This window comes from Polypterus senegalus, chromosome 8, assembly GCF_016835505.1.
Source record: "Polypterus senegalus isolate Bchr_013 chromosome 8, ASM1683550v1, whole genome shotgun sequence".
Lineage (NCBI taxonomy): Eukaryota > Metazoa > Chordata > Cladistia > Polypteriformes > Polypteridae > Polypterus > Polypterus senegalus.
This window is the reverse complement of record NC_053161.1, coordinates 32,425,310-32,437,797: the sequence shown is the minus strand read 5'-3', so window position 1 is coordinate 32,437,797 and position 12,488 is coordinate 32,425,310. Positions and strand designations below refer to the sequence as shown.

General features: G+C 37.5%; 2 protein-coding genes across 2 annotated transcripts; one reads left to right on the top strand and one right to left on the bottom strand.

The window, feature by feature from the left end:
• Positions 1 to 8,421: 8,421 nt before the first annotated feature.
• On the top strand, positions 8,422 to 9,450 carry LOC120533869. The gene is made up of 3 exons (XM_039760942.1): positions 8,422 to 8,628; positions 8,753 to 8,942; positions 9,116 to 9,450. The coding sequence occupies exons 1-3, from the start codon at positions 8,422 to 8,424 to the stop codon at positions 9,448 to 9,450; spliced, it is 732 nt and encodes a 243-aa protein (XP_039616876.1).
• A 268-nt stretch (positions 9,451 to 9,718) lies between these two features.
• Positions 9,719 to 10,546, bottom strand: LOC120534542 (putative nuclease HARBI1). Its single transcript, XM_039762138.1, has one exon. It carries the CDS (start codon positions 10,544 to 10,546, stop codon positions 9,719 to 9,721), a length of 828 nt encoding a protein of 275 aa, XP_039618072.1.
• Positions 10,547 to 12,488: the final 1,942 nt, after the last annotated feature.

Here is a 12,488-nt window from a genome sequence, read left to right as displayed (position 1 = left end):
AGTGCCTGCCCATATTAGGCCGTCCGTCAGCGGCAATCCAATAGAAACACTGCCGCTAAATATTCACAGGTGAAGGACTATGCTTATGCAGAGGAAGATGAGATGGTCAGGGTGGTGTTTGGCACAAACTCAGCGAAACTGCGAGAGAAAGTTTTAAGTGCCGGGACTTAGCTAACATTAAATACAGCCGTGGACATAGCACGACATGGCACCAGCACAGCTGGGAAACTTCGATGCATGTACACCGAGCGGCTCACGTGAACTGAAGCAGTGCACAGACAAAAAGCAACAGTTCCAAAGAGCGCTGAACAAAAACCGAATTACACAATTGAAAAGGCAGCAAAAAATATGAAGCGTCTCATACATACAAGCATATTCATAAATCCAACTACTGCGGAAACAAAGCACACGGTGGAAAAAGTCAATGTTCCGCTAAAGGAAGACAGTGTAAAAAAAAAACCCGTGCATGCAGTGTGTCAGGTCTCAGATAAAGAAGACGAGCTGTTTATTGATGCAGTAAGAAACGAATCGATGAATGAAACCTGTTATCTTTACAACGATTGATAAACACGGAATGTAACTTGAACACAACACATCCTACAAATACAAACCTGATTGAAAGAAATAATGCTAATCAAATCCTTGATGATAGCAACACTCAATAACACTCACAAAACAATTACTGTTTATTGACAAGCATGTTACGTTATTTTTAAAATGTTCCCTTTTCTTTTTCATAACTTCTTTAACACACTACTTGTCCGCTGCGATACGCGGGTATATATATATGTATATATATACCCCGATCTACATACTCGAATAATGGATACTTTATTCGCCATCAATGATTGTTTTGGTAAAGCCATACTCAGTGTATTCATTAGATGAACGGTAAAAAAGTAAGAGTGAGGGGAGGATGACTTATTGAGGCATGCAGGCAAAACCACAATAGCATGCGGGCTCAATGTACTGTAGTGCGCGTCAACTCGATCTGAATTGCGCAGTCACATTCGAAAAAATATATCTTTTCAAGTTCTATTTAGTCCATATGTGTCAAACTCAAGGCCCGCGGGCCATATCCGGCCCGGCGTGTAATTATATCCGCCCGAGATCATTTTATATACTGTATTATTGTTATTAATGGCCCGGGGATATGAAGCGCTGGTAACACAATAAACTACAGATCCCATAATGAAGCGCTTTAGCTGCCTTGCCGAACACTTACCTCGTTAATCAAGTCTAGCTTATGATGCTGCAAGTTATTGCGAAGCTAGCCCACACAATGCCGAAGAGAAAAGTTGATTCTGAAAATAGAGCCTTTAAAAACCGATGGGAGGCTGAGTATATGTTTACTGACATTGCCGGTAAACCCGTGTGTCTCATTTGTGGAGCTAATGTGGCTGTAATTACAGAATTTAATCTGTACTGGCACTATGAGACAAAACATCAGGATAACCTGAAAGACCTGAATGCAATGCAGAAGATACAGAAAGCAGAAGAGTTAAAAAAGAATCTGACACTTCAGCAGACGTTTTTACCCGTGCACAATCACAAAGTGATTTCAAGTGAAGCTACTTTTATGGGAGACACAAATGCACCAGTGCAACTTGCCCCACTTTCCCTGTTGCCAAGTAATGTTGAACCAAGTCGGCACAACGATGTTCCTTTGCTGATAAACTGAGCGCACTGCGCACTGAGTTCGCACGGCGCTTTGGTGACTTTGAAGAACAAAAAAAGAATTTTGAGTTGTTTCGCAACCCATTTGCCGTCGATGTGGAAACTGCACCTGTGCAGATTCAGATGGAGGTGATTGAGCTGCAGTGTAATGGCACACTGAAGGCAAAGTACGATACTGCAGGGCCCGCACAGTTTATTCACTCCATCCCCGCAGAAATTCTCCAGCTCCGTCTACATGCGGCTCGAACCTTGTGTATGTTTGGTACCACATATCTGTGTGAGAAGCTCTTCTCAGTCATGAAGACTAACAAAATAGCAGCAGGAGTCACCTCACTGATGAGCACCTGCAGTCCACCCTGAGAATCTCCACAAAACAGAACCTCACACCAAACATAAACAAACTTGTTGCCAAAAAAAGATGCCAGGCGTCCAGCTCTGATAAAATGACATAAGAGCAAAGAAAACTGAATGATTTGATTTGTTATTGCTGAAAAGAACACATTTTATTTATATTTCCAGGTTTTGTTATGCAGCATGTTCATATTTGAATTTGTATAATTTTGACAGGATATATTTTTATGGAGAGCAAAACCTTTTGGGATATTTAAAATTTAAGTTTATTTTTTATATAAAATTACATAAGAGTAAAGAAATTTGTTTGTTCTTTTAACGTTTACTTTATTTCTAACTTGTATAATTTAGACAGGATATATTTTTATGGAGAGCAAAATATTTAAGTTATTTAAGGTTTGAGTTGATTTATTCAGGAATAATATTCCTGTCTGTTTTTATTCATATTTATGTTCAAAAAAGTTAAGTTTTAAAAGTTTTAAAAGTTTAGTTTTAGTGTGTTCAATAAATGTTTATCCTGTTCGGCCTTCGACCTAAAGTGTGTTTTGGATTTTGGCCCCCTGTGCAATTGAGTTTGACACCCCTGATTTAGTCGACACAAATATCTTTGGTTGGAATGTAAGGCGAATTTACTCTTTACATTTGTATGGTGAAGAAAAATGTATGCAATGATGCCTACATTTAACTTACATTCCTACCAAAGATATTTCTGTCGACTAATTAAAAATTCCTTCTATTTAAAATTTAAATAGAACTTGAACAGATATGATAGTTCATAATATCCACACAGACTTGCACGTAAGAGCGGGAGTCATATGTTTTAACAAGCAGCGTATTGCACTGATACGAAATAGCCTGCCCATTTAATTATTTAGGAATTATTAGGATAATGTTTTTCATTTTTCTTCCTTGATGGATTCTTCCACCCCCAGCAACAGTTGCTCACATCCCAAAGAGTGTATGTATGTATATATATATATATATATATATATATATATATATTTATATATGTGTGTGTGTATGTATATATATATGTAATTGTGTGTATATATGTGTGTGTATATATGTAGATATATATATGTATGTATATATGTGTGTGTATATATATATGTGTATATGTATAGATATCTATATATATATGTTTATATGTGTGTGTATATATATATATACATGACAGCAACACTCATCACTCACAACAGTGACAAAACAATTACATTGACAATCATGTTGCGTTATTTTCTAAATGTTTCCTTTTCTTTTTCATTACTTCTTTAACACACTACTTCTCCACTGCTAAGCGCTTGTATTTTGCTAGTATATATATATATATATATATATATAAACCAAACTTATTTTTTCCCAACACACAGACCTTGGAAAATAACAGTTCACTGAATTAGCCCAGGAGTCCAATTAAAAACAGAAGCTGGTTAGAACAAAACCTGAAGCCACAGTGAGTCCCCATGACCGAGTTTGGGAAGCGATGTTCTAGACAATTTCTCCTGCTCCAACATTTAGATGAGGTCTTTAGTTGCTTGTAACAGCTAAGACTTTTTGCACTGATCATGGCCTCGCCATCATCGACAATTCTGATTTGTTTTGGGAGAAATAGCAGTTTTTGAGAGAAGAAGGGCTACCTCTGAACAGGCAAGGTGCCTAGGTCATCACATAATAATGATAATGGTAATTAAGCAGCTTTCACTATTTGAAATACATTTTAATACTAATGTAAATTATATTTCAAATCTATCCAAATCAGATTCTGAATTGTCTAAATAAGTGTTTTATATCAAGCTACATGCAACCAGTAATAACCATTAAAAAAAATTACAATGAGGAATTAAATGTCCACAATGTAATAAACCTCTCTGTCATGAACTGTTTGAGGAAAACATACCAACCTATGACTTATAAAATGGCCTCATGTAGCATCAGTGTTCTGACTTGCAAATCATTCCATGTAAAGAATAATGAAAATAGTGATGATGAGGAAAGTGAACAGAGGTCAGTTGTGAAATTAGAGCCACTATTGTAGACCGTCATTCATTATGGTTTTTGTATGCGTGAGGCAGGTCTAAGGGTATAGTCAAACATTTCATGGTCATGTGTTTCACCAATTATTCAAACATTCAAGTGTGAAAATTGTCAGGTGCAAAAAATTCACTTGCTGTATTTGTATAAGTAGGCTACAGTACATACAGCTTTCAGGTTTATATTTCCTACAGTAAAAATAAATATTGCCTTTTGTGTCCTACATTGAATGTTTGTCTTAGAACATTAGAACAATCTAGATGAGAACAGGCCATTCAGCCCAACAAAGCTCGCAATTCCTATCCACTTGTTTCTTCCAAAAAACATCAAGTCAAGTTTTGAAAGTCCCTAAAGTCATACTGTCTACCACACACTTGTGGACCATGCAATAAACAATGAACTAATACTGAGGGAGGCTGAATTGAGAGTACCACCTAACCTAAGCAGGTACATGGTGGCATCAGTAGTTTGGACATTTCATCAAGAGCACAGGTGAAAAACTTCTGTCAACAGAAAATCCATAGCTTACTGCATATACTATACATGGGTATCGAACTCCAGGCCTGAAGGGGCCGCAGTGGCTGCAGGTTTTCATTTTAACCCTTTTTCTAATCAGTGTCCAGTTTTCACTGCTAATTACCTTCTTTCTTGTATTTTAATTGCCCTGTTTTTAATGATTAAGTCTTCTGAATTGATTCTTTTCTTCATTAAATTACAGCTAAACAGAAATGAGATGTGAAACAAGCCAACAAATAACCAGCTAAATTGAGGCTTCAAACTCCAACTAATTTTACTTCAACCAGTTCCTTAATGAGAAGCTGGTTGTTGCTGATAATTAAACCCGTTATTCAATTCCATGGCTTGTTGCTGCTCTCATTCTGTCAAAGCAGACATTTCCAAAACTGTTGCTATTCTATTACTTTCTTGGTGACCTGAGAGATCAGCCTTACTGAGACCTTCACTTTTCTTTATTTTCAGTTATTGTGTGATGGGCACAGATGAGCTGGTCATGTGGTGGCTTGTTTTGTTCCTCATTATTGTTTGACTGCTAATTAAGGAAAAAAACAACTAAGGGGGCTGAGTCAAGCTAATTACAGTAAAACTAAAGCAAAAGAAGTTAATTAGCAGCAAAAACTGGTCACTAATTAAGAAAATGAAAATCTATTTCTGTATCATTTTATAGTTAGTTACATGTATTTTGTCTGGCCAACATAGGATTGAACGTCGAGAAGAGCAAGGAGGGAGGGGCCCCATATTCAGAGAGAGAGAGAGATCATAAACCTCATTTTGGCCAATCACAATTTGAGAAATTCAAATCTATATTGTCAATGATCACACAATTTTCATTAATGTCCCTCAAGTCTCTCTGTCAACAATTGCCTGTATTCTTAAAAAATATCAAGTTCTGATGAAAACAACTGTATACAGTGCCATTTGAGAGAAAAAGGGTGAATGTCTTGTGGCGTGAATATGTGGAGGTAAGTTCTGTTCACTGACTATGGTATTGTGCACTGAATACGAAACGTTTTGTGACTGTACTTGTAGTTTTACTGTACAGCAGACCTACAGTATATTGATCTGCACAATGTGATCTTTTAATGTATTTCAGAAAGTTTTGCAAATGGATGCCGAGGAAGTCCAGCATGAGTTTATATACATTGATGATGCTGGATTTAACCTGAGAACAGTAAGAAGAATAAGAAGAAACATCATTGGCCACAGGGCTGTTGTCAATATACCAGGGCACCGTGGGGGTAACATTTCCCTTTGTGCTGCCATTTCATCGAATGGGGTCCTCCACCGCCATGCCAGCTTGGGTTCTTACAAAACTGACCTTATTCTTATATTTTTGAACAGATTATACAATATTATCACAGAAGCAAACCAAAGGGACCAGATGCGATACAATGTCTTCTGAGACAATATGTATTTTCATCGTTCTGCTGAGGTCCATAACTGGTTTCATTAACAACCACAATTTACAGACCAATACTTCCACCATACATCCCCTTTCTAAATCCCATCAAGGAGTTCTCAGCATGGCGGTGGAAGGTGTATGATCTCTGGCCGTATGTCCAGCTGCTCCTTATTCAAGTTATTGAAGAAGCCTGTGACCAAATTGATGCAGCATCAATACAAGGATTGATTTGTCACTCCAGAAGATTCTTCCCATGTTGCCTTGCAAATGAAAACATAGCCTGTAATGTTGACAAGGCCATGTGGCCAGTTTTAGCTAGGGGGAAAGATGTTGTTTAATGTTCTCTTTTTTTCAATTCTGAACCTGGATGCTTTATGTCACTGCTGTTACCTTACAGTACAATGGTACATTCAGGAATACTGTATGATAACTGGAAATGTTTTCTTATTTTGTTGAAATGTTCAGTATTAACTGACTTGAATATATGAAAATAAATAAATGTGTTCATTGGTCTGCACAATTGGTGTCATGTAGTGTTGGTAAATTTATTTTTACACTTTCTTTGTGTAAATGCTAAAAGTGCTTTAGGCTGAGCACAGGAGTGTTTAACTGATTCAATCAAATTCAGACCATATGATGGATGTGTCTATGTTATGACAAGAAAATAGGGTTTTGTAAGAAATTGTATAGTTTTGACTAAAATGTTCCATTTTGCAAATATTCTGAGGTGTTGTGCTACTTGGTTGTAGTGCTGTGCTAATTGTGTGAAGTGTTTTGGAAAACCGGGTCCTGTTTTCAAAATTGTACTTAAGCAATTGCAAAAAAACTGTAGATGCCATGACAGAGGCATGTAGAGTAATCACAGCATCAGACTGAGGGCTGGATCAGACATGCTGAGAGAGTTTTCCCACATTGCATTGCCAGGGAAAGTATTTGTGATGTTGATGAACACATATGTGCTGATATCAGAGAGCTGAGAGACAAGGCAGGGTAAAGCAAATGCATATATTTTTATCACTAGACAGTATTTTTGGGTTCTCTTTGCTTATGCACCTGTATTATTGCATTTCACTATACTGTATGAAGCCCAATAAAACTACTGGACCTACAGTGAAGATGTGATTTCTCATTCTCTTGTCACTTTGTTGGTCCCTCTGTGTATGTACAGTAATCCCGCCTCGATCGCGGGGGTTGCGTTCCAGAACCCCCCGCGATAGATGAAAATCCGCGAAGTAGAAACCATATGTTTGTATAGTTATTTTTATATATTTTAAGCCCTTATAAACTCTCCCACACTGTTAACATTATTAGAGCCCTCTAGACATGAATTAACACCCTTTAGTCAAAAGTTTAAACTGTGCTCCATGACAAGACAGAGATGACAGTTCTTTCTCACATTTAAAAGAATGCAAATAGATCTTTTCTTCAAAGAAGTGTCTGCATCAGGAGCAGAGAATTTAAGAGAGAGAGAGTGAGCGCTCGCAAAGAAAAGCAAACAATCAAAAAATCAATACATGTGCTTTTAAGTTTGCCGAAGCAAAATAAAGCGGCATTTTTCAGAGGAGCGTCAGTATCTTCTAAGCAAACAGCCTCTATGCAAACAACCCCTCTGCTCACATCTCCTCCGTCAGGCGCAGAGAACGTCAGAGAGAGAGAGCGAGATTAAAGCAACAATCAAAAAATCAATACGTGTGCTTTTGGAAGCACCATGATAAAGCGGCATTTTTTAGAGGAGCGTCAGTATCTTTTAAGCAAACAGCCTCTGTGCAAACAGCACCTCTGCACACACCCCCTCCGTCAGGCAGAGAATGTCAGAGAGGGTGAGAGAGAGGCAGAGACAAGCAAACAATCAAGCTCCGCGCGGGATGCATATCTTATAGCATTGAGGAGTTTTAGTTAATATGTAATATATGCTCTGATTGGGTAGCTTCTAAGCCATCCGCCAATAGCGTCCCTTTTATGAAATCAACAGGGCAAACAAACTGAGGAAGCATGTACCATAAATTAAAAGACGCATTGTCCGCTGAAATCCATGAACCAACCAAAAAATCTGATATATATTTAGATATGCTTTCATATACCGCGAAAGTTGAAGCGCGATATAGCGAGGGATTACTGTACAGATTATTTTACTGATCTAAGGCCCAGTTTCCCGTTAAGGGCTTAAAATAAACCAGGACTAGGCTAATTCTACTTAAATTAATCCACACTAAACAACTGACTTTCTGAGATGTTGCTTAAATTTGGATTAACTAGTTCTAGACTACAGAGTCTCAGATTAAGGTAATCAAGGACAAGTGAGATCATCTTTTGGAAACCCGATTAGATTAATGGCATGCACATGTGGCTAAGGAGAGGTTGCTATAAAAACCTGGTATGGAATACTTGTAATTCATTAGTCTTAAGGAGTGTGTGGAACAGGAGTCATTACACTTAACCAAAAAATGGATAAAGACAAAAGAAAACGCTCAAAAAACTTCAGTGAATTTGAGAAGACCCTTTTTAAACAAATTGTATCAAACTATCCTGTAATTGAAAACAAACAGCATGATTCAGGTACAGAAAACAAGAAGAAGAAAGCATGGATTTCCATATTGAATGAATTCAACTCAAATGAAAAAGTAACCAAACGGACACTCCAACAAGTTCAGGTATGATTTATTGTTGCCCCATTCTTACAAATCAGTAAATTATAAATGTTTTCATCAATGAAATGTAAAAAGAAAACAATATTATGTAGAACTCCAACTTCAGAGTGTATATTATCTTGTAAAGGTCCTGTGGAAAAACATAAAAATAAACCTGAAAAAAACAACTGCTGCTACGCGTCAAGAGCGTTTCAAGACAGGTGGGGGACTTCCAGTTCCACCAGACACAGAGGAGTTGGGGGACTTGTTGGCTGGGATTATTGAAAGTCAGCAACCCCTGGAAGGTATTCCAGATGATGACCATTTGGACAGTTCAGGTGAGGAATCTTTCAAAGACTCATTTGATAGGACATGTCTCATTTACAGTAACATGTGTTATCCCATCCAACATACAGTAATTAAATGCAAGTCATGTCTTGTAACAAAAATGACGTAATGACCTTTATTGTTGAAGTCAAATGTAATACTAGATTTTTTCTTCCATACAAAGATGACCTGATCTTCACCCAGGACTTGGGGGGTGCAGGAAACAGTCAAGAGGCTCAAATGAATCCATCAGCAGCCAGCACCAACATGCAGCAGCATCCAGTCTCCTGTGGTAGCATTAGTCAGCATCCAGCAGTCTCTAATCCAGGCAGCAGGTCAAGAGGGAAAAGGATGACCATTCATGAGAAACTTGCCATAGAGTTCCATGAATGTAAATTAAAATATTTAAAAGAAGAACATGAAGTCAAAATGAAAATTCTTCATCTTGAGTTGTCTATGAAAGAGAGAGAGATGAAGCAGCAGCAGTGTCAATTGTCTTTGGAACCAAACCTCAGTTAAATAAAAAAAATTTCCTGAAATTTTTTACCTGTCTATGCCAATCATTTATGTATCATTCAAGCACCTTTTATGAGAAGTGCTGCAAAGCAAAAGCATCTCTGTAAGCAAGTCCATTTCTGTCATTGGCTAGCTCAGGGATGGGGACATGTTGGTCATCATCATCTTCAATATCAGGGTCTGGGCAGCTGCACCGTTTAAGAAAATTATGAAGCACTGCTGTTGCAATAATAACAATGCAGCACCTCCTAGGTTCAAACCGCAGTGTATTTCAGAGACACTGGAAACAATTCTTCCATACACCAAACATGCGCTCTATTAGCCCTCTGGTGAGAATGTGAGCTTGGTTATAGCGCTGTTGCTCTGGTCTGACTGGATGGGGATAAGGGGTGAACAAGAAGTTTGTCTGCGCATACCCACTGTCACCAAGTAGAATTCCAGAGTGTTGTCTTGCTTCAAACTGAGTATATAAAGAGGAGTTGTGGAAAATCCTTGAGTCATGAGTTGAACCTTTCCAGTGTGCAACAATATTGGAGAACTGCATAGTGGGAGTGCACACTCCTTGTACATTTATTGAAAACCAGTTTTTACGATTTCTGAATTCCTCAGCATCTGCTGTAGAGGGACACTTGATGGGAATGTGGCAGCCATCGATACAACCAATGACTCCAGGGAAGTTCCCATATTCATAGAAATCTACCTTGCAGGTGGCCTGTTCAGCAGCATTTGGGAACTTGATGAAATCCTTTTTCAGTTCACATATAGCACTGCAGACTTTGTGTACTATTTTGCACACTGTTGATTCACCTACACCACACAAATCCCCAGTTTCCCGATGGTAGGTTCCACATGCCAAAAACCTTAAGGTAATTAATATTTGTAAGGAAGGAGAAATAGGGGTGCCTCTGACTAAGTCACCTGTAAGCTTGGGCTGCAGCAAACCAATTATTTCTGTTGCATTTTCCTTTGACATACGGAAACGGTCAAGAAAATGTAAATCATCAAAATCATTTAGTGGGTTGCTCCTGTCTTTTAGCAACCTTCTTTCTGGCCTTGGTGGTGGTCTCTTACCGTCATTGAAATAGTCAAGGTAATCCATTTTTTGCTACTGTGGACATGAGCCTTGAGGCAAGTAGTTTTTAATCTGAGGTTAAACCTGCTTCTGACCAGGTTTAATTTAAGACTTAATTTAGATCTGGATTAGGTCTAATTCTACTTCTAGAAATCCAATTGTTTAAGTCAAGACTAGTGCAAGTCTGAGACTATTGTAATCCATGTGTGAGAAAGCTACTTCAATAAATCCAGGTTTAAAATGACATTTAGTCTACGACTAGGCTTAATCCCCGTACGGGAAACCGGCCCTAAGTGTTTTGCCTGAGAATGCTCCCTGATTGCTTGTGTGTGTTTACTGTTGAACTGATGTGTTTCACTGTTTGACTGTGTTATACCGTTTTGTAGTTTGTATTTAGTGTTTTGAATGATGTAGAGAGTTTTTCAGAGTAGATGGGGAGTTTCACCAGATTTTTTAAGTGTTATGCAGCCTGTATGAGCTGGTTAGAGAATGTGGATATTGTTTTGGTCAATACGGTTAAGCTTCTGAGAAAAAAGTAATATCTCTAATAATAACTAATTACAATAGGTTCCTAATTGTAGGGTATTTCAATTTCCAGTGCGACCCTAAAGCAGGAGAATTTATTAACTCATTGCAATCCTTTGATCTTAGCCAGCATGTTAGCCAGCCTACACACAAGGAAGATCTCACACTGGATTTAGTCATTTCAAAAGGATTAAATATTGATATTAGGCAAAAAATCATTTCTTTACTATATCCAAACATTTCGAGTTTGCTAATATTCTAAATAAGCAGACCAAATGTTACCAGGATAGTGGAATATTTTTCTTCTAAAGTGGGAGCTGTAGCCAGCATAGTGGCCCCTGACAAAATTGTGAAGAAATTTTCTAGCACTAAAATACCTAATAGAGTGTTGGATCTTAAGGGAAAATGCAGTATCAATGAGTGTAAATGGAGGAAAACTACATTAATGGACCACTGTGAAAGATTAAAGGTGCATATAGCTGAATATAACAAAGCAGTTTGCTTTGAGAGGCCCTCCTATTTTTCTAAAATGATAAATGATAATGCTGGAAATCCAAGAATCTTATTCTCAATGATTGACCATCTACTAAACCTAGTTCATTGAAAGGAATGCCCCATGGAAACTTCTAGCGAAACATATCAGGTTTTTACCACATTGTTTAAATATAAAATAAATGATATTAGAAATAATCCATCAAACCAAAATAAATCCCATCATACCTCAGTATGCTTGTTTTAGAAAATTAGAATTCCTCCATTGATATAGGTTTTCCTGAACTATGTAGAATAATTCCTCAACTAAAGGTTTCCACTTGTGTCCTTGGTCCAGTCTCAAAATGATTTTTTAAACAAGGCTTGGATATGCTGAAAGTTTACTTGACATTGTAAACTTGTCATTAGATATGGGGGTCTTCCCAGATCATCTAAAGACTGCAGTAGTTAAACCCCTGGTTAAGAAAATAATCTTGACTCCTTGTACTTCACAACTTTACACCTATTTGTAACCTACCTTTTTAAATTTAGATTCTAGAAAAAGTGTTTTTTTCTGCAATTACATGACTATTTAAATAAGCATTCTGTTCTTGATAAGTTTTAATCAGATTTTAGAATAAATTATAGTGCAAAAACTACACTGCTTAATGTAGCAAATGACATGTGGGTTAATGAAGACAGAGGCCACAGATCTGTACTTACTAGTAGACCTAATCGCTCTAATTGATCTAATAAATCGCCTTAGTCAATGTGTGGACCTCTAGAACAGTCTCCTAAACTGATTTCAGTCTTATTTAACAGATAGAAATTTATTTGACAGGTGTGGTGATTGTAATTCAGAGATCCGTGATATTGTGTAAGGCAAACCACAAGGATTGATTCTGCTGTTATTTTCAATCTACATGCTCCAATTATGCTAGATTATTTCAAAACACAAAGGGAACTAGCACAG